The sequence below is a fragment of the Neoarius graeffei genome, chromosome 16 (assembly GCF_027579695.1).
Source record: "Neoarius graeffei isolate fNeoGra1 chromosome 16, fNeoGra1.pri, whole genome shotgun sequence".
NCBI classification, from domain to species: Eukaryota; Metazoa; Chordata; class Actinopteri; order Siluriformes; family Ariidae; genus Neoarius; species Neoarius graeffei.
In genome coordinates, this window is record NC_083584.1 from 5,341,900 (window position 1) to 5,368,015 (window position 26,116).

A 26,116-nucleotide genomic window follows, 5' to 3' on the forward strand; every position below is an offset into this window, starting at 1 on the left:
ACTTCTGAGAGCCGTTGCCACTCCAAGATGCTCTTTTTATACCCAGTCATGTTAATGACCTATTGCCAATTGACCTAATGAGTTGCAATTTGGTCCTCCAGCTGTTCCTTTTTTGTACCTTTAACTTTTCCAGCCTCTTATTGCCCCTGTCCCAACTTTTTTGAGATGTGTTGCTGTCATGAAATTTCAAATGAGCCAATATTTGGCATGCAATTTCAAAATGTCTCACTTTTGACATTTGATATGTTGTCTATGTTCTATTGTGAATACAATATCAGTTTTTGAGATTTGTAAATTATTGCATTCCGTTTTTATTTACAATTTGTACTTTGTCCCAACTTTTTTGGAATCGGGGTTGTAGTAATCATTTAGAATAGAGGAATCAGTTGGACTGGTACAAAACACATCATACATCAAACATTACACACTTACACTTGGATTCATTGTATTAATTAATTTGCACACTTCAGTGCAAATTAATTAATACAATGAATTCCATAAAGCTAATGCAAGAATGAAAACTGAGGTCAACAGATTTCAAATGTAGGCCTGTTTATTAACATTGAGTGCCTGAGGAACAAGTTATAATAACTTAAAATAAAAATAAAAAGAGAGCCATCTTTCTTAAGTAAACTTTTGCTTCTTTTACTTTTCCCATCTACAACATTTCAGACATAAAAAAAGGTTGATCAATGGCTCAGCAGCCCCTCCCTCCTGTGTGTGTGTGTGTGTGTGTGTGTGAGAGAGAGCGAGCAGCCCCTCCCTCCTGTGTGTGTGTGTGTGTGTGTGTGAGAGAGCGAGCAGCCCCTCCCTCCTGTGTGTGTGTGTGTGTGTGTGTGCGTGAGAGAGAGAGCGAGCAGCCCCTCCCTCCTGTGTGTGTGTGTGTGTGTGTGAGAGCGAGCATCCCCTCCCCCACCCGCGCGCTGTGCTTAAAGACAGAGTATCACACAGAAAGCGCACTTTTTCCTCAGAGTGCTCCCTCCAAACAACGGGGATTTACACGAAAACAGAAGGAGATATTTACAAAATTCTTTCACATTGAGCACCACAAGGCTCTCCTGAACACAGTGATGTAATTTTTTTTGTCTGTAGAGTACTTTGTCGGTACTCCAACAGAGAAAGGCTATCTATCACAAAGAAAACAAAGGGAAGTCTCTTTCTTTTGTAAAGGGGCGGCAGAAATTAAACGGGGGCGGGAATCACAGAAAGGGGGCGGCCCGCACCTCTAAAACCCCTCGTGGAGAATCCTGAGATGACATATCAAATGTTTAAACTGAGAAAATGTATCATTTAAAGAGAAAAATTAGGTGATTTTAAATTTCATGACAACAACACATCTCAAAATAGTTGGGACAAGGCCATGTTTACCACTGTGAGACATCCCCTTTTCTCTTTACAATAGTCTGTAAACGTCTGGGGACTAAGGAGACAAGTTGCTCAAGTTTAGGGATAGGGATGTTAACCCATTCTTGTCTAACCTCCTAGGGCTTAGCGGTCACGTGCGTGGACAGCACTTTTTAGAAATTCGGAACAAGAATCCACATATGTGGACATACTTTTTCTCTAAAAGTACATCTTATCAAGAGATGATGCTTAGTTTTTATTCTAATCAGGTTCTAATAACCCCAAATAACAAAGAGAAATAAAAAATGCATGTAAAAAAACAGCTTGGGCCTTAGGAGGCTCATGTAGGATTCTAATTGCTCAACTGTCTTAGGTCTTTTTTGTCGTATCTTCCATTTTATGATGCGCCAAATGTTTTCTATGGGTGAAAGATCTGGAATGCAGGCTGGCCAGTTCAGTACCCGGACCCTTCTTCTACGCAGCCATGATGCTGTAATTGATGCAGTATGTGGTTTGGCATTGCCATGTTCTAGGGCGTAATTTTGGGTAGGGATGCTAGGGACATGTCCCTACCAATATTCAGCCACTACTGTGTAATCACGATCAATCAAACAGATATCCTAACCTGAGCAATGATTATATGGCACACAAAGGGTTAAATGTATGACACTGCTAATAATCCCCCCTCTAATGTAGATATCATTCTCTGATTAGCTACCTGTTTCTTGCTAACTTACATGGTTGGCTATCCCAGCTGTCACTCCATCTGCTGTAAAAGCAGCACACTTCCACACAGCAGCCATGACTACCTGCCCATCAACCCCCCGTATCTCACACGTACACACCTGACCTACCCCACGACCCCCCCACTCTCCGTCAGCCTACAAATTGAGCTGGACTTCGATGTCCATGCATGCTTGCCCTACGACTCGCATGCTGACTTGAGTATCATGGATGACAGCCCCCCTCCCAAGAAACGAGACATTCGTTCATTCTTCTTCAAAGTCAAGAATGTAAGTGCAGGGTTTCCATCGAGCTTTAAAAACTCAACAAAATCCTTTTGCTGTATGGAAACCCTTCATAAAAGTATTGCTGCGGCTCCTTAGGCAGGTTTAGCAACGTGACAGGACGCATCAGAGCTAGGCTACTGCATAGCTGCAGAGAAAAGGAATGCTGGAGCAATGTAACTTGGTGTTAGATAATATCCTCGATGAATGAATGTTAAATTTATAGACCTAATGGTTTTACAGAGTGTAAGTAGTCAGATGTAGGCTACTGAATGGCCATGCAGATGTGCGACTTGCATTTCAGAATCAACAGCGTGTCTGCCGCTGAGTCTGCTGCTGAGTCTGCTGCGTTCACCGTTTTACAGAGACCTCTTTCTACTACTACTGCAAGGCTAGATACAACAAATCCATGGTCCTTTACTGCCACCTACAGACGAATATTGGTAACTGCAGCATGAACATGAAGTCACAATCACATCTGCAGTGAAAATCATAACACACGTTACGAACAGAGAAACAGGCAACAAAAAGACATAATATGGAAAATGGAGGGGCGACAAAAAAATGGGGGGTATACTACAAATGCAATACTAATGTAATCATAATCATGCTATAATAGGCAATCACTAAATTATATATCCAAATATCATTTTAACTAAATTTGAGCTTAATTACAGAATAGAAAATGCCACCAGTAGCACCTATTTATGAGTGTCTCAATAAGGCAGTCAATGAATTTTGAGACCCCCCCAATGTCAAACAATACAGATATTGAATTTAAAAAAACAATATTTAATGCTAAAAATGCTTAAAGTTTTTAATTCTTATTTTCATGTATTTCTGTGGAAGAGAGAGAACGACTGCTTAAACACAAATTAGGAATTGTGTGGTGTAAAAGTCATAAATCATCAGATTCTAGAAGATCATGTGATATTATTCATCCATGTTTTTGTGGGGAGTAAATTATAGTCTATGTAATAATTTTGTCCTTTTTGGCTAGCCCTTTTTGCTGAGGCTACAACCTTACCATGAAACTCTACAGTCATTCTATCCCTAATCTGTTCATACACTACCGTTGAAAAGTTTGGGGTCATCCAGACAATTTTGTGGTTTCCATGAAAAGTCACACTTTTATTTACCACCATAAGTTGTAAAATGAATAGAAAATATAGTCAAGACATTTTTCTGGCCATCTTGAGCATTTAATCGACCCCACAAATGTGATGCTCCAGAAACTCAATCTGCTCAAAGGAAGGTCAGTTTTATAGCTTCTCTAAAGAGCTAAACTGTTTTCAGCTGTGCTAATATGATTGTACAAGGGTTTTCTAATCATCCATTAGCCTTCTGAGGCAATGAGCAAACACACTGTACCATGAGGACACTGGAGTGATAGTTGCTGGAAATGGGCCTCTATACACCTATGGAAATATTGCACCAAAAACCAGATATTTGCAGCTAGAATAGTCATTTAGCACATTAGCAATGTATAGAGTGTATTTCTGATTAGTTTAAAGTGATCTTCATTGAAAAGAACAGTGCTTTTCTTTCAAAAATAAGGACATTTCAAAGTGACCCCAAACTTTTGAACGGTAGTGTATGTCATGCATCAACATATTTTTGTAAGGTGACAGACAGCAGAGAGGCTGGAGGAGATGAAAGACAGTGCAGAGAAGGTAGAGGAAGAGAGGCAGGAAGAGAAAGAGGAGCAGAGGCTGAAGGAGAGGATGGAGGAGGTAGAGGAGGGGAATCCACAGCTGGAGGAGATAGAGGAGGAGATGGAGAAGCGGAAAGAGAGGTTGGAAGGCAGGTGAGGTTCATGATGGATATGTCAGTCATGAGATTCAGCCCCACTGTGGCAAATGTTTGTTAGTGTGATGTTGATCTGAATAACAATGCTTCACCCATGTGGCTTTAAAATCAGAGCTTCATGTCAAGGCTGGTTTTCTAAGAGGCCTCGTCATGTATTACTGGTAATGTGTATGTGTTTACAGTAGTTGCAGTAGAGTTGATAAATTTACATTGTGGTAGCCTTTCGGAAGCTCTGCCTTGGATCACTTTTGTGTCCCCACCAATGTCAAAATCAAAGTTACTCCCTTGGTCATGTTGGAAAATGCAAGGTCTTCCCTGAAAGAGATGTCGTCTGGACGGGAGCATATGTTGCTCTAGAACCTGAATATACCTTTCAGCATTGATGGTGTCTTTCCAGATGTGTAAGCTGCCCATGCCACACGCACTAATGCAACCCCATACCATCAGAGACACAGGCTTCTGAACTGAGCGCTGATCACAACTTGGGTCGTCCTTCTCCTCTTTAGTCCGAATGACACGGCGTCCCTGATTTCCATAAAGAACTTCACATTTTGATTAGTCTGACCACAGAACAGTTTTCCACTTTGCCACAGTCCATTTTAAATGAGCCTTGGCCCAGAGAAGACATCTGCGCTTCTGGATCATGTTTAGATACGGCTTCTTCTTTGAACTATAGAGTTTTAGCTGGCAACGGCGGATGGCACAGTGAATTGTGTTCACAGATAATGTTGTCTGGAAATATTCCTGAGCCCATTTTGTGATTTCCAATACAGAAGCATGCCTGTATGTGATGCAGTGCCGTCTAAGGGCCCGAAGATCACGGGCACCCAGTGTGGTTTTCCGGCCTTGATCCTTACACACAGAGATTCTTCCAGATTCTCTGAATCTTTTGATGATATTATGCACTGTAGATGATTATATGTTCAAACTCTTTGCAATTTTACACTGTCGAACTCCTTTCTGATATTGCTCCACTATTTGTCGGCGCAGAATTAGGGGGATTGGTGATCCTCTTCCCATCTTTACTTCTGAGAGCCGCTGCCACTCCAAGATGCTCTTTTTATACCCAGTCATGTTAATGACCTATTGCCAATTGACCTAATGAGTTGCAGTTTGGTCCTCCAGCTGTTCCTTTTTTGTACCTTTAACTTTTCCAGCCTCTTATTGCCCCTGTCCCAATTTTTTGAGATGTGTTGCTGTCATGAAATTTCAAATAAGCCAGTATTTGGCATGAAATTTCAAAATGTCTCACTTTCGACATTTGATATGTTGTCTATGTTCTATTGTGAATACAATATCATTTTTTGAGATTTGTAAATTATTGCATTCCATTTTTATTTACAATTTGTACTTTGTCCCAACTTTTTTGGAATCGGGGTTGTATTTGCTTGGACATAATTTGTTTTAAAGGTCCCCTTGCATCGTTTTTTCATTAATTGTGCGGTGGTCTCTAGTATGAATGAATGCCCTGTGAGCCGGTTTTGGTGAAAAACATGCTGTGGTTCTCCTGTTTCAGGCTGTTCTAGTTTGGTGGAGGAGCGGGTGGTGGGAGAACGACAGGATTTCAGCTGTTACTCATTAATATTCATGACATGTAAACGTGTTACCTCTGATTGGCTAACAGCAATCAGTAAACGTGTTACCTCTGATTGGCTAACAGCACTGTGACGCTCCCTCCAGTGGGTCAGAACAAGCAGATGTGGGTGTCTTTGTAAAAACTGTTTCGATTGGCTATTATGGTCTCGACATCGATGTTTTGACCAATAACAATGTAGATGTGGCAGCGGGGGCGTGGCCGAGCAGCGGTCTGTGAATGGAGGGCAGAGTCAGGGAAGGTAAGTGGCAGAATCACTGCACCTGACGGGAATTAACGTGTGTTTGTGTGTCTTCCCCAGTGACCCCGCCCTATAAGAGGAGAGGGAGAGCAGAGGGAGTGCAGAGGAAGGGAGCTCTTTCCCCAACCAGAACGCGCGTGCGTGCGTGCATGCATGTGTGCGCGCACGACTGGGAGGGAGTCATTCATTCGTTCATTTATTTATTTAATTGAATACTCCCTGTGGCAGCGGCTCTCATCAAGGCACGAGGCACGGAGCGGAGCTTGCCTTGGGGTGTGTGTGTGAGGGGAATAATGTCCCCTGGCTGGGAGCTGACGGGCCCTGGCAGTGTTGGTTCGTTCGGGAGAGGGCAGGGGTCGCTGGCTGCCAAGTCTGGGGAGGCTGGGACCTAGGGTTAGGGTTAGGTGAATTATGTCCCGAGGCATGGAGCTAGCCCGCCCAGGGAGCACTCTTTCGTTTGGGAGAGGGCAGAGGCCGCTGGCTGCCAAGTCTGGGGAGGTTGGGACCTCCCCTGCCCGAGTTACGAACGTGCAAATTTGGGCTGGAGCCGCCGTTGAAACGAAACTAATGTGGAGCACCGCGCCGCGCCTCGGCACGAATTACGTCCCATGGAGTGGAGCTAGCCCACCCTGGCAGCGCTGGTTCCTTCGGGAGGGGGCAGAGGTCACTGGCTGTCAAGTCTGGGGAGGCTGGGACCTCCCCTGCCCGAGTTACAAGCGTGCAAATTCAGGCTCCCCGCCCCGCCCCGCCGGGGACGCGGACTTCTCGGAGTCGGGTTGTTTGGGAATGCAGCCCAAAGAGGGGACGTGGATTTCTCGGAGTTGGGTTGTTTGGGAATGCAGCCCAAAGAGGGGATCGGATGCCGCAGCAGATGCGTAGTTACCAGTGGAAGATCAGCGGGCAGATTGAAGGAACGAAGGAAGGAAGGAAGGAAGGAAGGAAGGAAGGAAGGAAGGAAGGAAGGAACAAACGAATGAACGAACATACAGTTTTTCTCTGCCTGCACTGTGCTGTTTCCCTGATTTGCTGCCTTCTTTTGAGGTGCGTCGGCTGCGTACTTAGGAAATCGTGACCTAGCCAACGGGAATCTGGAGTCAACTGTACTTAATTCAACGCTCGCTAACGACAGGGTAAAGGGACGTAAGACTTCTCCTTCTCTGCTGTTTTTGCCTTGTTGTGTACGTCGGGATTGTTTGATGCTTTCTCTTTTATTGACCGAGGTGTGCGCTGACTCCGGGCGAGCCATATACATTTTTGGGAATCCCCCGCTGCTACCTGGATGCTGGAGCTGTGACGTCACGCGCAGGGCTTCCCCGCGCATTAGGCTTCCCCACGATTTCAGCGCTTCTGGGACTGGGATTCTTCTTTGCGCGCACTGCTGAGACGGGACAATTTTTTCTTTTCTTTTTTCTTTCTTTGTAGCTTGGGGCTATTTTAAAAGGATAATTTAGTTATTTATTTACTAAATAAAGCATGCATTTTTTTTAAGCTTCTGTTTTTGTGATCCTTCTGTGTCCTGGTATGCACATCGTACAGATCGTGGGCAGTTCTTGCAACCTTCATACGAATCCTGCATGGAACGCACGGTCAGTACGATTAGAGCACGTTTGAAGGTGCGTTGGCTGTACGAATGAAGCGACAGCTGTATGTCCGAGCAGCCTCAGATTTCGTGCGTGGTACGCACGTTCGATTTCTGGGTTGTACGTTGGGTGCATGGTGATCTTACTCCTTCATGGTCACCACAACTACGTTCTCCACGAACAAAAAAAAAAACGCAGCGATTTGGGAAACGCCAAAAATCGCACGGCCAAAAACTCGTACGTCCGGTTGTGACCGAGGCTTTAGGCAAAAGGATGAGGAGCCTGAACTACTCATACATACAGATTTTGGTTACCGCAGTCAACGCTGTACTTAATCCTTGAATTTTGATTGAGATCTCATGATACTGATGTCACTGATTGGTTTACCTCAACATTTACCTCAGATATGTTGAAAAATTAATAAGAAAATACCTACATTACACTGTAATAACATTTAGCATAAAACTGCTAACACAGTGACAGTGTAAATGACATAGAGTCATCCCGAACGTCAACATTTACCTCAGATATGTTGAAAAAGTATTACAAAAATACTTAAATTACACTGGAATTACACTTAACATCAAACTGCTAACACAGTGACAGTGGAAATGACATAGAGTCATCCCGAACGTCAACATTTACGGTACCTCAGATGTGTTGAAAAATTATTACGAAAATACTTAAATTACACTGTAATTACACTTAACATCAAACTGCTAACACAGTGACAGTGGATATGACACAGAATTGCCTACAATGTTAACATCTACCTCAGATATGTTGAAAAATTAATAAGAAAATACCTACATTACACTGTAATAACATTTAGCATCAAACTGCTAACACGGTGACAGTGGAAATGACATAGAGTCATGCAGAACATCAACATTTACCTCAGATGTGTTGAAAAATTATTACGAAAATACTTAAATTACACTGTAATTACACTTAACATCAAACTGCTAACACAGTGACAGTGGAAATGACATAGAGTCAACCCGAACGTCAACATTTACCACAGATGTGTTGAAAAATGAATAAGAAAATACCTACATTACACTGTAATAACATTTAGCATCAAACTGCTAACACAGTGACAGTGGAAATGACAGAGTCATCCCGAACGTCAACATTTACCTCAGCTGTGTTGAAAAATTATTACGAAAATACTTAAATTACACTGTAATTATACTTAACATCAAACTGCTAACACAGTGACAGTGGAAATGACCCAGAACTACCTACAATGTTAACATTTACCTCAGATATGTTGAAAAATTAATAAGAAAATATCTACATTACACTGTTATAACATTTAGCATCAAACTGCTAACACAGTGACAGTGGAAATGACACAGAATTACCTACAATGTTAACATTTACCTCAGATATGTTGAAAAATTAATAAGAAAATATCTACATTACACTGTAATAACATTTAGCATCAAACTGCTAACACAGTGACAGTGGAAATGACACAGAGTCATACCGAACGTCAACATTTACCTCAGATGTGTTCAAAAATTATTATGAAAATATTTAAATTACACTGTAATTACACTTAACAAAAAAACTGCTAACATAGTGACAGTGGAAATGGTATAGAGTCATCCCGAACATCAACATTTACCTCAGATGTGTTGAAAAATTATTACGAAAATACTTAAATTACACTGTAATTACACTTAACATCAAACTGCTAACACAGTGACAGTGGAAATGACACAGAATTACCTACAATGTTAACATTTACCTCAGATATGTTGAAAAATTAATAAGAAAATACTTACATTACAGTGTAATAACATTTAGCATAAAACTGCTAACACAGTGACAGTGGAAATGACATAGAGTCATCCCGAACGTCAACATTTACCTCAGATGTGTTGAAAAATTATTACGAAAATACTTAAATTACACTGTAATAACATTTAGCATCAAACTGCTAACACAGTGACAGTGGAAATGACATAGAGTCATCCCGAACGTCAACATTTACGGTACCTCAGATGTGTTGAAAAAATATTACGAAAATACTTAAATTACACTGTAATTACACTTAACATCAAACTGCTAACACAGTGACAGTGGAAATGACACAGAATTACCTACAATGTTAACATTTACCTCAGATATGTTGAAAAATTAATAAGAAAATATCTACATTACACTGTTATAACATTTAGCATCAAACTGCTAACACAGTGACAGTGGAAATGACACAGAATTACCTACAATGTTAACATTTACCTCAGATATGTTGAAAAATTAATAAGAAAATATCTACATTACACTGTAATAACATTTAGCATCAAACTGCTAACACAGTGACAGTGGAAATGACACAGAATTACCTACAATGTTAACATTTACCTCAGATATGTTGAAAAATTAATAAGAAAATATCTACATTACACTGTTATAACATTTAGCATCAAACTGCTAACACAGTGACAGTGGAAATGACACAGAATTACCTACAATGTTAACATTTACCTCAGATATGTTGAAAAATTAATAAGAAAATATCTACATTACACTGTAATAACATTTAGCATCAAACTGCTAACACAGTGACAGTGGAAATGACACAGAGTCATACCGAACGTCAACATTTACCTCAGATGTGTTGAAAAATTATTATGAAAATATTTAAATTACACTGTAATTACACTTAACAAAAAAACTGCTAACATAGTGACAGTGGAAATGGTATAGAGTCATCCCGAACATCAACATTTACCTCAGATGTGTTGAAAAATTATTACGAAAATCCTTAAATTACACTGTAATTACACTTAACATCAAACTGCTAACACAGTGACAGTGGAAATGACACAGAGTCATCCAGAACGTCAACATTTACCTCAGATGTGTTGAAAAATCAATAGGAAAATATTTAAATTACACTGTAATAACATTTAACATCAAACTGCTAACACAGTGACAGTGGAAATGACAGAGTCATCCCGAACGTCAACATTTATGGTACCTCAGATGTGTTAAAAAATTATGAAGAAAATACTTAAATTACACTGTAATTACACTTAACATCAAACTGCTAACACAGTGACAGTGGAAATGACAGAGAGTCATCCCGAACGTCGACATTTATGGTACCTCAGATGTGTTGAAAAATTATTACGAAAATACTTAAATTACACTGTAATTACACTTATCATCAAACTGCTAACACAGTGACAGTGGAAATGACACAGAATTACCTACAATGTTAACATTTACCTCAGATATGTTGAAAAATTAATAAGAAAATACCGACATTACATTTAGCATCAAACTGCTAACACAGTGACAGTGGAAATGACACAGAGTCATCCCGAACATCAACATTTACCTCAGGTGTGTTGAAAAATGATTACGAAAATATTTAAATTACACTGTAATTACATTAAACATCAAACTGCTAACACAGTGACAGTGGAAATGACATAGAGTCATCCAGTTACGAGTGTGCAAAGTCGAGCTGGAGCTGCTGTTAGAAACGAAACTGATGCGGAGCACCGCGCCGCGCCTCGGGGCGAATTGCGTCTCTCTCCTCGCGCTTTCTTCCCGTGGGCGGTCGCAAGCCAAGGTGGGCGAGTCCATGAATACTAATTTTCGAAATGACATAACTTCATCTGGCTTTTTCTGATCCGCTCGTTTTTCCGACTATTTTCTTTCATAAGCTAATACAGGGAATGGGAGTAGAATTACATTTTCACATGCAGCATGCATATGCAACTGGGAGTGAACTATGGTATTTCAAAAAGAGCCAGTATTAAACGTTTTTGGTGGAAGGGCACCTTTAAAGGAGTGATGATTTGTGTAGGGGCGGCACGGTGGTGTAGTGGTTAGCGCTGTCGCCTCACAGCAAGAAGGTCCTGGGTTCGAGCCCCGGGGCCGGCGAGGGCCTTTCTGTGCGGAGTTTGCATGTTCTCCCCGTGTCCGCGTGGGTTTCCTCCGGGTGCTCCGGTTTCCCCCACAGTCCAAAGACATGCAGGTTAGGTTAACTGGTGACTCTAAATTGACCGTAGGTGTGAATGTGAGTGTGAATGGTTGTCTATGTGTCAGCCCTGTGATGACCTGGCGACTTGTCCAGGGTGTACCCCGCCTTTCGCCCGTAGTCAGCTTGCCTGCGACCCTGTAGAAGGATAAAGCGGCTAGAGATAATGAGATGAGATGAGATGATTTGTGTAGCATTTGTTTTGTTAGCAGAATAAAATTTGTGCATTATAACCCCTGTTTTGCAGAAGATTGTTGAATAAAGTCATTTTTGCGCTGTTCTCTTTATCACAAGCTTTTTGTCATCAGCATGTGCTCTGTTTGAACACATTTCCCCAAGCTGTTTTTTCTGTGTTCAGGTCTGGTGAGGATCTGACTCCGTTACACATCGCTGCGTTATGGGGTTGTTATCAGAACCTCAAACTCCTGCTGAAGAACGGAGGAGACCCGAGTCTGAAAGACCAGGTGAGCATGTCCACTGTGGGAACCACTAACCTGTGTTTCAACACTAAAAATAATCGAACATTTTATTTTGTTCCATTCATGCATATTTTAAAATATTTTTTTCTTTTTTTTATTGTACAATCTTTTGTTCTTATCAATTAAACATGTTTATGTTTAAAATGCATTCAATATAAGGAGAAAAAAGACGAGAATAGGTTCTATATTTCTGTAACATTGGATTTCACTGATAAACAAAGCGGTATATTATTACAGTTACATAATCAAGAATATGGTATATAATTATCTTTATTTTAAGTAAGAGATTTATGTATACTGTATACTTTAATGTTATTGTGTGTGTTCAGGATGGGAATAAGGCAGTTGATCTGGCAGAACAGGGGGAAAACAGTAAATGTGCCAGCATCCTTCAGGAATACGAGTCTCACACACCCCAAGCTGAACATGAGGATTTGCCCAAATTCCAATACTGTAAGAGATTTTCTTTACAATTCCACTAGAGTTAAAGCTGTTAAAGTGAATGTAATGCCTTATTGTAATGCTTTAAAATTAATATATGTCATTAGTAACAACCGAAATGAATAAAGCGGAGGGAAAAAATATAAATTATTTATTTTATTATCAAGCACAAAACGATCAATAAATCGCGGCTTCCGGATCCCGGAAAAGGCAGCCTTGCCGCAGGGCTAATCCACATGTCAACCTTTGGTCAATCAAACCTGTATAATCAACCTCCAAAATCCGTATTTCCCTTATAAAATCCGTATAAGATGCAAATTAAAATAATTTACCTAAAATTTGAATGATAATTAACAATGATATATCCCAGTTACTTTTTATTCAATATTAATAACAATAAACCTTCAGAATGAATACAAAGCTCCAATGTTTGACAAAAACACAAAGTGTCACTCTAATGTTCTGAATTGTACTCCATGACAGCTTTTTTTAGCAGTCTGCACCAATACCTCACGAGGCTGCATGTCACAGCAAGTGTCTGTGTTGATCTTGCCGGAATGCCCATTCAGAATCTTTTCAGTTGCTATTGAAAGTTGCTCAGGTGGAAATACGTGTTTCAAACAAAATGTTACCGTACTTCCCGGTTGGCGGGATTCTTGCAATGCGGTGTGCGCATGATCAGAAGTGGAACGAAGTCTCGCTACCACAAGATAACGCGCGATTTCATAAGACTCTTTACTGGCTGTCAGTGCTTTGTGTGGTGTACAGTACGTTTGTAAATGTTATGCGCTCTTTTATCATCGTGGGAATTGATTATAGCTCTAAATAAATATTGAAGTTTTTTTACAGAATCCGTATAACTTTATTTGTACACCCGTATATTACGTTTATTGAATCAAATCCGTATAAAATATGGACATTCCGTATAGGTTGACATGTATGCTAATCTCACATGACGTCACGTGTGGAACCGCGGTTATCTGGGTCATTTTGGTTCATCTGACTCCATGCTTGTTTACTCACTGAAATTGGATATTGTTGTTGTAATCTTACAAAAATAACGATGTGAAAGCGCTGTGTTGTGTTTGGATGTTCAAATCCATATACAACAGAACATTCAGCTCACAAATTTCCGAGAAATGACACTAATCTAAAGCGACAGTGAGGTTTGCAAAAACAAAGCGGGTAGATTTCGTATCGCCTACTAATAATAAATCTGATTCATCAAGTGTTCATCAGCACCAGAACGACTACATGGGAATTATTGGAGCAAAAAAGAAACCCGTTGATTTCATAAATGACATTTGATCTGACGTTTGGACAGTTTATCGATTCCCCCATTATCGCCCACTTCATATTTTCTTTTAGTAATTACACTGCATAAGTGTACGTTTTAGAGGTTATATTTCTGCATTTATTGAGGTACATGTAAGTATTTTTCCTATATTGCAGCAGCCAGCTTAGAATAAAAATCCACAAACCAATCTGTTTCCCCAATTCTCTCTGGCTGATGGTGCGCTATCGGCGCTGAGCAGGACTGTCGTGAACTGGCAGGTTCTGGTCTTGGGGGCTCGAAAAGATAACCATTTGCTCCAGAATATCCTTGATAATCATCTGCTCCTTCATCCGACATATAAGAATCCCAATCACTATCAGAATTCTCTCCAAAACGTGATTCCATATCAAGACTGCTCTAACCACTGCTGCACACGGGAACGAAATTAATATCTGGGTCTTTGTTACACGTGATGCCACGCAGCCCTTCGGGATCTTGCGGTTCAGTCTCGGCAGATTTCGTGAAAATCGGCTGATCTTCTTGATTTTCCATTAATTTATGGCCTTTTGGATCAGCTATGGCTCAAAAACACATGGTCAATCGACATAATGACTGTTGCTTTGTATAAGGAAAAAAAGTGTGGTTTAGGGGCATTACATTCACGTTAATAAGCAGTGACCTACACATGTTTTGGTGGCAATATATAGGTATGTACGGTAGGTGTGTCTTTTTGAGCCCATATAAAGAAGTTTGTAAATAGGAGGAAGGAAGTCGTTGACTGCCAGTCTTAGACACACCAGTCTGTCCCACTCGGACACACCCAGCTCCTTTCTAGTCACACCAAAATGTCTTCCTTGGACACACCCACTTTCCCTATTCGGACACGCCTGTTTGTCCCTTTCAGCCATTCCCATGTGTCTCATTCAACACCATCCTTCTCTTGCGTCAATCTCAAATAAACATCCCTGGAATCTGTCTGTCTTTTCCAGCGCTCTACTCAGGCCACTCGGTGAGAGACTGCAGCGGGAACCTGACACAGATGAGTGATTTCGGAGACGAGCTGCTCAGCAGCACCCGATATTCCTCGTTTTACCGTAAAGCAGAAAGTAACGGGCTGCCAAGGGCCAGAGACCCTCACGAGTCCTGGCTCTCCGATATCTCTGGTTTTACTGCACATGATAGTGACGTGTTTAACAGAGAAGAAGTGGGCGGTTCTCTTCCTCCGGTTCTCTCCAGTACTCGCCTGTCAGGGATGGACTTTAAGAAGAGTACAGAAGTGGTCCAGCCAGCTTGTTTTCTCACAGCAAGCCAGAAAAGCGTCACGTTCAGAGATTACGATGAGTATTTTCCAGATTTGAACCAAAACAATGATGACATCTGGAACTCCACGGACTCGACGGTCGATTTCTCGCTGTATCCCGACTTCTTGCACTCGGAGCGCATGACTACTGTGCTGCAGAATCAGGGGATTGACGTGACGTCTCCAGATGATGTGTTTGTCTTCTGCAGAGATGGAAACACCACAGACAATTTTGATAAGACTGTAGTGGGAGGGACGGCTCTGGGGGAGGACGACGGAGATGATGGAGAAGACGTGTTTGTTGCTAAGGTTGATTCGCTGAAGTGCGCCGCTCACTCCGCTGCCAGCAGCAGCAGTGGGTCGAGTCAGTACAGCAGCTGCGACAGCGAGCCGTACAAGACTACCATCGAAGCACCTTTATCTTCTGAAAACATTGCACCATCAGAAAAAGATGGACAGACAAAAGGAAGTCTGGACTCTGACAAGAAGGAAGAACTTAATTTACAGTTGCAAGCATGCGATGAAAAAACGAGTGAGCTTTCCTTCACTCCGAGTCCGTTCATCACAGGCAGGACCCGTTCACGGCTCAGTCGCTGCTCCCAGAGAAACAGCACATCGTCTTTTTCCTCCTTGTCTCTTTTTGAACAGACGCTCCCTACACCAACGCGAGTGCGCCGCGATGTTACTCAATCAGACAAACGTAAACAGAGACGTCCCTCTGAAGAAGACAAAGGAGCACATCTTGATTCCAAAATGGCCAATCTCTGCGTTTCTTCTCAACTTCATGGAAGCCAAGCGGATACTCTGATTATCTCTGGAAGCATGGCAGATACCATCATCATTCCGAGAGGTGCCACTGAGGATGCTTTAGAAGGTGGAACATCATCATTATGCCACCAAGAGGAGGATGTGTTCACTGAAGACGAGGAGTTTTTAACTTCAGATGTTTCCACATCAGATGCAGAAATACACAGAAACACCAATTCTCAAGAGTCCAGCTCAGAGTCAGGTTCCAGCTTGAGTCAAATCCTCGAGGTTCCATCCACCGGCTGCACACCGAGATACAGCATGAGCCGAATCTGCAACCGTTCCCAAACTCAGTCACTCGCAAACCTGTCCTACACCCCCGGAGGACGTCCTCTCATCACTGACGTGGACGAACCGGTGGAGTATCTTTACACTGATACTGAGGAGGGGCATGAGCTGATCGAGACACACGTCCCTCCAATGTCCAACACATCTATAAGCTCCTCTGTCAGCGAGGAGACCGTTATTTACGACTGGCACTCGTTACAGGCTGCAGCCAAAAGTCCAGAGAAGGGAAAAGAAAACCGCAGTCCTAATGAAGTGATGGAGAGCGCGAATATCTCTGAGATGGAAGGGTTAACAGACCGAGAGCTCAGGCGCAAACTCGTCGAACTGGGAGAGGAACCCGGACCCATCAACAGAAACACGGGCCGTCTGTACGTTCAGAAATTACGAACACTGCAGAAGGAACGTGTTGCTGAGAAATCAGCGCAGGATGAACAGAACACAATCGCCGGTATGTTAAAGACCCTTACATTTACATATAAACACAACAATAAAGTGTCTTTTTTTTTTTTTTTAATCAGGGTTTATATAATAATTATGAGTGCATTATTCAGGGTTAGTGTTTATTTAGCGTGATTAAGGAGCATTAGCAGAAATGTGAGTTGGTATTTATGGCGGTATTTGTTCCCCGTATGAGTTACAGGTTACAGTCCGGAGATGAATAAAGTGTTGTGTTCGTTCAACCTGCCTGACTGTAAAGCTGATGAGTTTGCGCTGTGTGAGCAGTTCGATCAGCCTGATCAAAATAAACGCTGGCGTGAAGGTGTCATAAAGTCCAGCTTTAACTACCTGTTACTTGACCCCAGGTAAAATATCCAAGTCTAGTCTAACCCAAAACTACAACCCCAAATCAGAGTTGGGACGGTGTGGAAAATGCAAATAGAAAAAAAAAAAAGAAAAGCAGTGATTTTCTAAATTTACTTTGGCTTGTACTTCATTGCAGACAGAATAAACCCGATATATTTCATGTTTTGTTGGCCAGGTTCATTTCATTAGTTAATATCCATCTATTCCTGCGTTTCAGACCTGCAACACATTCCAAAAAATGCTGTTACGGGGCAATTTTGGGCAAGTAATGAGGTAAAACAGTTAAATAATGATGTGATTTGAAACAGGTGATTATAATCATGATTTGGTCCAAAATCCAAAAGATGGGACGAGGATCTCCCAGTTGATCAACAAATGTGTGAGAAAATTATTGAAATGTTTAAAAACAATGTTTCTCAAAGAAAGATAGGAAGGGATTTGGATATTTCACCCTCTACTAAAATATCATTAAACCATTCAAGGAATCTGGAGGAATTTCGGTGTGTAAAGGGCTCAAGCCTAATCTGAACCCCCGTGATCTCCGATCCCTCACTGCATCAGGAACCGTCATTCATCTACAGCTGATAGAACCACATGGGCTCGGGATTACTTTGGAAAACCTTTATCAAGCTACAATATGGAGTTACATCCACAAACACCAGTTAAAACTTTATTGTGCTAAAAGGAAGCCTTATGTTAACTGTGTCCAGAAGCGCCGTCGACTTCTCTGGGCTCGGGATGGACCATCACACAGTGGGAACGGGTACTGTGGTCAGATGAATCAGTATTCCAGGTTTTTTTTTTTTTAGAAGAAATGGACGCAGTGTGCTCTGAAGATGAAAAGGGACCATCCAGACTGTTTGCAGGAACGAGTCCAAAAGCCAGGGTGTGCCATGGTATGACGTTGGGTCAGTGCCCTTGGCAAAGGTACCTTACACTTCTGTGATGGAGCATTAATGCAGAAAAGTCCACTGAGATTTTGGAGCAACATCTGCTGCCTTCAAGACGACGTCTTTTCCAGGGAGATTTCAACAAGACAATACAAAACCACATTCTGCTCACATTACAAAGGCGTGGCTGTGGAAGAAGAGGGCGTGTCCCCTCTGTCCCCAATAGAGAATGTGTGGAGAATTTAGAAATGATAAATATGACAGTGACGACCCCGAACTGTTCCACACCTTAAGACCTGTTTACAGGAAGAACGGGACAAAAATAACACCTGAGACACTTCATCACTTGGAGTCTTCAGTCCATAAACAGCTTTAAGTGTCGGGAGAAGGAACGGGAACATTATACACATTATAAAGTGGGAAATGATTTACTGTAACTTTCAACATTGAAAAATGTTCATTTTGAAAAAAAACAATTCATGAGGTAAAACATCAAATGTGCTTTTGTATTGATTTGAGTGTGATACAGGTCAAAGAATATTTACAAATCATTGTTTTTTGTTAGGGTTTTGCTGGGATTCGAACCTGGTTCGTTGGTGTGATAATCCAGCAAACCCCCACTAGGCCACCAGGGGGATGACTCAAATGCAGAGGCGTGAGGCGGAATTAGAAAAAGAATCAAAAGGTTTATTTAAACTATATACACTATATACAGGGCAAAACAAAAGACAAAAAAAAAAAAAACAGAGTATAATCCAAAAGAAAAGCAAAGTGCAAAAATTCAAAAGCTAAGAAGATCAAAAAACACAGTACAAAGGAAACTGGAGATAAACATAACAGCACAAAGACTCCGTGACAAGAGGACTGAACTCAGGGGTATAAATAGACAAACTAATTAAGGACACAGGTGAAGATAATTAGGCAATAACACAAACACAAGACACAGGAACAGTGGCGGCCTCTAGAGGCCAAAATAAACACGACATGAAAAGGAAATAACAGCGGCCTCTAGAGGCCAAAACAGTCCTAGTCCTAACAGGACCCCCCCCCTCTAGGAGCGTCTCCTGACGTTCCCAGGGCGATCCGGATGGGCCGAATGGAAGTCCCGACATAGTTCTTTATCAAGGACATCCCGAGCAGGAACCCAGCAGCGCTCCTCAGGACCATAGCCCTCCCAGTCCACCAGATATTGCAACCCGCCGCGGACCCGGCGGGAGTCAAGCAGGCGATTCACAGTGAACACAGTCTGCCCCTGGAAGATGCGGGGGGGTGGGGGGTTCCTAGGGGCAGGGGCATACGTAGACGTCAGTACGGGCCGTAACAGGGAAACATGGAAAGTGGGGTTGATCCTCAGAGTCCGGGGCAACTGGAGCCGGTAGGAGACAGGGTTCACCCTGCGCACCACCTTGAAGGGGCCAATGTAGCGAGGAGCAAGCTTGCGGTTCTCCACCCGCAGTGGAAGGTCCTTAGTGGACAGCCAAACACGCTGCCCAGGGCGGAAAGCGTGTGCAGGTCTTCTATGGCGGTTGGCCTGAGTCTGGTTGGTTCTGGAGGTCTGTATGAGGGTCTTCCTGACCTTGCTCCAGGTCTTGCGACACCGTCTCACATATTGGTTGACCGAGGGCACCCCCGCGTCCTCCTCCTGGTCCGGGAACAGAGGTGGCTGGAACCCGAATTGGCACTGGAATGGCGACAGCTTGGTGGCCGATGACTGCAGGGTGTTGTGGGCGTACTCCGCCCATGGCAGCCAGGTGCTCCACGATGTCGGGTTATCCATAGCCAGGCCTCGCAGGGTGGTTTCCAGGTCCTGGTTGAGCCTCTCCGTCTGACCATTGGACTGTGGGTGAAACCCAGAGGAGAGGCTGGCAGTGGCTCCGATGACCTTGCAGAACCCGTGCCACACTCGGGAGGAGAACTGGGGCCCTCGGTCTGAGACGATGTCCTGTGGAAGACCAAAGACTCGGAAGACATGATTAAACAAAAGTTTCGCAGTTTCAAGAGAAGAGGGGAGTTTGCACAGTGGTATGAAGCGGCAGGCCTTGGAGAATCTGTCAACTAAGACCAAAATGACCGTGTTACCTTGTGACTCAGGGAGACCCGTGATAAAGTCGACTGCCACGTGGGACCAGGGACGCCGGGGAATGGTCAGAGGATGCAGGAGACCCTGGGGACGCTGTCGTGGGTTCTTGGTTCTGGTGCAAACCTCACAGGACAGGACAAATGACCTTACTTCCTTCTCCATGTTAGGCCACCAGAAGCGTCTTTTCAGGAAGTCCAGGGTCCTCCGAGCTCCCGGGTGGGCGGTGAGAGGGGAAGAGTGACCCCACTGGAGAACCTTGGCCCGGGCTTGATGTGGGACGTACAAGAGGCCTGGTGGCCCCGTCCCAGGACCGGGGTCCTGGCGTTGGGCTCGTCGGACAGCCTCCTCAATACCCCAGCGGACAGGGGCCACAATCCGGGACACAGGGATAATAGGCCCGACTTCATTCTCCCTGTTAGTGGCAGAGAACAGTCTGGACAGTGCGTCAGGTTTGGTGTTCTTGGAGCCGGGGCGGTATGAGAGGGTGAAGTCAAACCGACTGAAAAACAGGGCCCACCTAGCCTGTCGAGGGTTCAGTCTCTTGGCTTGCTGGAGGTACTCCAGGTTCTTGTGGTCAGTCCAAACCAGGAATGGATGTTGTGCTCCCTCCAGCCAGTGCCTCCACTCCTCAAGGGCCAGTTTGACCGCTAGCAGTTCTCGATCCCCCACATCGTACCGGGACTCAGCAGGACTCAGTCGGTGGGAGAAGTAAGCGCAGGGGTGCAGCTTTCCTTCCGAACGTTGAGAGAGCACCGCGCCGACACCACTGTCCGAGGCGTCCACCTCCACGATGAATGGTTGGGAGGTGTCCGGGAGAACCAGAATGGGTGCCATGCAGAAGCGGTCCTTGAGGTCTTTGAACGCCTTTTCTGCCTGAGGAGACCAGCCATAAGATCCACCTGTCCCTTTGGTGAGGTCTGACATGGGTGCTGCCACAGAACTGAAGTTCCTGATGAACTTGCGGTAGAAGTTAGCGAATCCTAAGAACCGCTGAACCTCCTTAACGGACTTGGGAGTAGGCCAATCCCGGACGGCCAGGGTCTTGGCAGGGTCCATTTGGAGTTGACCTGTCCGTACAATAAATCCCAGAAAGGAGACCTCGGGAACATGAAATTCGCATTTCTGGGCCTTGGCGAACAGATTGTTCTGTAGCAGCCTCTGGAGAACCTGGCGGACATGGTGGCGGTGCTCCTGCACGGTCTTGGAAAAGATAAGGATGTCGTCGAGGTAGACAAAAACGTATAGGTTAATCATGTCCCTTAAGACGTCGTTGATTAGGGCCTGAAAAACAGCTGGTGCGTTGGTGAGTCCGAAGGGCATCACCTGGTATTCGTAGTGCCCAGACGGGGTGTTAAAGGCAGTCTTCCACTCGTCTCCCTGTCGGATACGGATGAGGTGGTATGCGTTCCGTAGGTCCAACTTGGTGAAGACGGTGGCGCCTTGGAGCAGGTCGAAAGCTGTGGACATCAGCGGAAGGGGATATCGGTTGCGCACAGTGATCTTATTCAGGCCCCTGTAATCAATACATGGTCGGAGCCCCCCATCCTTCTTGCCGACAAAGAAGAAGCCGGCTCCAGCAGGTGAAGTGGAGGGTCGAATAAACCCAGAGACCAGGGCATCTTTGAGGTATTCCTCCATGGCCTTGCGTTCTGGCTGAGAGAGTGAAAACAGTCTGCCACGAGGAGGGGTAGTCCCAGGGAGCAAGTCGATGGCACAGTCGTAGGCCCGGTGCGGAGGAAGAACGGCGGCCCTGCTCTTGCTGAATACCTCCTTGAGATCCCAGTACTCTGTGGGAACTTGAGATAACTCGGTGAGATCAGGGGGCTCGGCAGGAGACACAGGAGAGCTAGAGAGCAGACAAGAGGTATGGCATGCAGGGCCCCATTCCACAACCTGGCTTGTTACCCAGTCTATGCAAGGGTTGTGGCGAGTAAGCCAAGGAAGGCCTAGAATAACTGGGAACTCAGGTGAAGGAATCAGGTGCAGGGATATTTCTTCCTTGTGACCTTGAGACTGGAGGAAGACTGGAGAAGTAACTTGAGTGACTCTTCCATCACCTAACGCTTGGCCATCGAGGGCAGACACAGACAGAGGGACTTCAAGAGGTGCAGTAGGTATATTGATGCTTTGGGCGAAGTGAATATCCATAAAGTTCCCAGCCGCCCCTGAGTCTATCAAAGCTTGACAAGAGTGGACAGACTCACCCCAGGAGATGGAGACCGGGATGTAGATTCCTTGGCCAGGGAGTCCGGGAGAGAGGGTAGGCCCCGTCACAACCCTCCCTCGGCTGGACGGGGCGGTCCTTTTCCCAAGAGTTCGGGACATGATGCTCGGAAGTGACCAGGCTTGCCACAGTAGATGCAGCACTTGTCCCTCCTTCTGCGCTCCCTCTCAGATGCGGAGAGGCGAGTACGACCCACTTGCATGGGTTCTGGACAGTCACTGAAGGAGGTAGACGGTCTCCAGGTAGAGGTAGGGAGGCTGGGGGGGCTCAAGGCTTGGTGGCGTTCTCTCATCCTGTTGTCCAGACGAATAGCATGTGAGATGAGGGTTTCGAGGTCACTTGGGCATCCAATAGAGGCCAGACCGTCCTTGATGGGGTCAGACAGACCATGGTGGAAGGCTGACACCAGGGCAGTCTCGTTCCATCCACTTACTGCTGCGAGTGTTCGGAACGAGATGGCGTAATCTGCGACGCTTCCTCCTTGCCGGATGGACATGAGCTTTCGGGCTGCGTCGGTACTGATGTCTGCCTGATCGAAGACCCGAAGCATCTCTTCAGAAAACAGCTGGAAATCAAAGCACTCAGGTCCCTGTCTTTGCCAGATAGCAGTAGCCCAGGCTCGCGCCTTACCCGCTAATAAGGTGATCACAAAGGCAATCTTGCGGCGATCCGTAGTGTAGGTGGTAGGCTGAAGCTCAAAGGTGAGTTGACACTGGGTAAGGAACTCTCGGCACTCACTGTGCTTGCCGTCATACCTCTGTGGTGCAGGAAGGCTGGGTTCGCGAGGTGAAGAAGGCAGCATTGCAGGAGGCACTGGAGCAGGAGTGGGAGCTGGATCAGGAGCAGGAGATGCAGGCAGAGATGTCAGCTGTGCCAGGGTTTTCCCAATTTGCTGAAGCAGTTCCTCGTGGCGAGCGAGGGCCTCACGTTGGCTGGTGAGCGTACGTCCATGAGCGTCCATGGTCGCTCCGAAGCATGTCAAAGCTGCCATAATTCCCTGAAGGTTGGCCGGGTAGACAGTTGAAGCAGCCTCTGCTGAGTCGGTCATGACGGAGTCTTTCTGTTAGGGTTTTGCTGGGATTCGAACCTGGTTCGTTGGTGTGATAATCCAGCAAACCCCCACTAGGCCACCAGGGGGATGACTCAAATGCAGAGGCGTGAGGCGGAAGTAGAAAAAGAATCAAAAGGTTTATTTAAACTATATACACTATATACAGGGCAAAACAAAAGACAAAAAAAAAAAAAACAAAGAGTATAATCCAAAAGAAAAGCAAAGTGCAAAAATTCAAAAGCTAAGAAGATCAAAAAACACAGTACAAAGGAAACTGGAGATAAACATAACAGCACAAAGACTCCGTGACAAGAGGACTGAACTCAGGGGTATAAATAGACAAACTAATTAAGGACACAGGTGAAGATAATTAGGCAATAACACAAACACAAGACACAGGAACAGTGGCGGCCTCTAGAGGCCAAAATAAACACGACATGAAAAGGAAATAACAGCGGCCTCTAGAGGCCAAAACAGTCCTAGTCCTAACAGTTTTTAGTTTTAATTTCAATTTCAACACACCGTCCCGACTTTTTCTGATTTGGGGTTGTAGTCTACACTCGACCAAGTGAAGTCCACTTAATCCTGGGGCAAAGCCACTTGATCCCAGTCTCAGGAAGACGTTTTTCGTTCTCTGTTTATTAATTAAAAAGCTAACACCTTTTTAACAATAACCCAGTGTAAATAATCCTTTGTAATGTGGTTCTGTGTTCAGAGTGTCGAAGAATCTTCTATACCGCAGTCAGTGGATGACTCCCCACGAGTGTTTCCAGACTTTCATCAGCTCCATTTTCTACGTGGGAAAAGGCAAACGCTCTCGACCGTACAGCCACCTGTATGAAGCTCTGGAGTATTTCAAAGGAGACAAATCATCCAGGGTACAATACTCAAGAGATACTAGCTAACTACACTATGGGATAACAATGAAGTTAATCTCAGTAGTGTTAACATTAGCAAAAGTGAGTTAGTTAGCAGATATGGACTTACAATCCTGATGAAAGTGGATCTGAATGGGGAAAAATATGGCAACGACAGAAAAATCATGAGAATGAAATTCTAGAACACCATGGTGTTTTTGTTCCTGGTGTTTTTCAGAAACTCTGCTCGAAGGTGCAGCACATCCTGCAGGTGTGGAACTGTGGTCACGGTGTTATCTCGTTGCACTGCTTCCAGAATGTGATTCCTGTGGAGGCGTACACACGCGAGGCCTGCATGGTGGACGCCATCAGTACGAACTCTGTGCTCACGTGTGATAAACGATAAAAACAGACCATAATATCAGGATATCTCTCTCTCTCTCTCTCTCTCTGTCTCTGTATAAAATGAATTCGTTACATTTCAATTCATTCCTCTCATCAGGTTTGAAGATGTTGACCAATCAGAAGCGAGGGGATTATTATGGGATGGTCTCCACCTGGCCTGCTAAGAGGCAGCGTGAGCTCGGGATTCACCTGCTGTACAGATCCATGCAGATTTTCCTGGCTGAGGGAGAGAGACAGCTCCGGCCGGCTGATATCAGGCAATGATGTCACGCTGTCTGTACGACACTGAGCGTTAGAGAGTCCTTTGGGTTAAATCAGTCAGATCCGAAATCCTGAGCGCACCACGGTTGATTTTACTCCATTAGTCATCAAACACTGTACCTGTTTCTGTACTCGTGCCCTACCCGTACTCCCTATTCCCATTATGTTGACACTTAATCCAAGCCGTGCATCGTGGAATCTCCTCAGGGGTTACAAAAGTTTAATTTGTAAATTATGTTCCAGTATGATTTCAGACATGCTGACGAAAGACAAAAGTAGTGCACTATATAATCACTAAGTCCATAAAGTGGATTCTGATTGGCTGAAATAAGTACAAACACTAACACACCTGGGCTGTGTCTCAAATACTGCACTTTACACACTTAGTTCAATACGAGATCATATATTTAAATAATAACCATCCTGTCTCGAGCTGTTACAGTAAACTAATCAACGACTGGGTGGTGTGATGAAACAGTTACCATCCAGAAGCTGATTTTCCTGTCACACCATGTCCCAAAGATATTTTAAAAAAAAAACACTTTTTTTTAAACCCATATTGTTTTATTTAATGTTCTGTGAAATAAGTTAGTTCCCAGTTCGATTATAAACAGTCGCTCCCTCACCAGCCTCTTTTCTCTCTAACATTTAGTAAGACAAAAAAACAAAAAATGCAGTTTGTTACCAAGAAACCACAAAGAATTGTAAAATTGTAATCCTGAAACAGTCGGAAAACTTGAACTTTACCTCTGACTGTTAAAAAGCGCTGACACTAGAGACTCCTTCCAGAAATGTGAAAAAATAAAACTCTCCTCACAGAAAACTTCATATTAGTGATTTGAGCACGTTAACATAAACCTGTGAGTTGCAGCTGCACTACTGTCAGAGCTGCAAGTTATCGACAATTTAATCAGCACCTTCTGACCAATCAGAGTCCAGAATCCAGCAGCGACATGCTGTACCAGTGCTTCATGACTGATGGAATAAAATTAATCATTTTATAGCGCACTCTGTAGCATTATATTTCAATTAGCGTATCGTTAAACCCACAACAATCCGGTTACAGCTCAAGAAACCCTAAAAAATACTGAGAGTTCCAAAAATCATGATCACATTGGAACAGGCCACTGAAGTTAACAATAGGTTAAAAAAAAAAGCATTAATATTGTTTACCAAGACCTAGCAAGGACACTTTATTTTTGGAGGAAAATGTCTTAAAATTGTGTTACTGTGCTACTATTTTATTACTAATGAAATATTAATGCTAATGTAAATGATTAATAATGAAGTTTTGAGAGATGATCTGATAACTGGAGAAAAGGAACCTGCTGTATGAAGTGGAGTGTAAAAAAAAAAGTTTTATGTCAATAAT

At 43.9% G+C, this 26,116-nt stretch overlaps 1 protein-coding gene across 1 annotated transcript in view; it reads left to right on the top strand.

The window, feature by feature from the left end:
* The window catches only part of LOC132901027 (uncharacterized), a 28,603-nt gene extending 3,856 nt beyond the window's left edge, over positions 1 to 24,747 (top strand). Inside the window, exons 3-9 of the mRNA XM_060943438.1 lie at positions 11,940 to 12,045; positions 12,390 to 12,513; positions 14,767 to 16,620; positions 16,813 to 16,975; positions 23,937 to 24,099; positions 24,317 to 24,449; positions 24,581 to 24,747. Coding sequence (XP_060799421.1) covers positions 11,940 to 12,045; positions 12,390 to 12,513; positions 14,767 to 16,620; positions 16,813 to 16,975; positions 23,937 to 24,099; positions 24,317 to 24,449; positions 24,581 to 24,747 — 2,710 coding nt within the window. The remainder of the gene's footprint in view (positions 1 to 11,939; positions 12,046 to 12,389; positions 12,514 to 14,766; positions 16,621 to 16,812; positions 16,976 to 23,936; positions 24,100 to 24,316; positions 24,450 to 24,580) is intronic.
* The last annotated feature ends 1,369 nt before the right edge of the window (positions 24,748 to 26,116 follow it).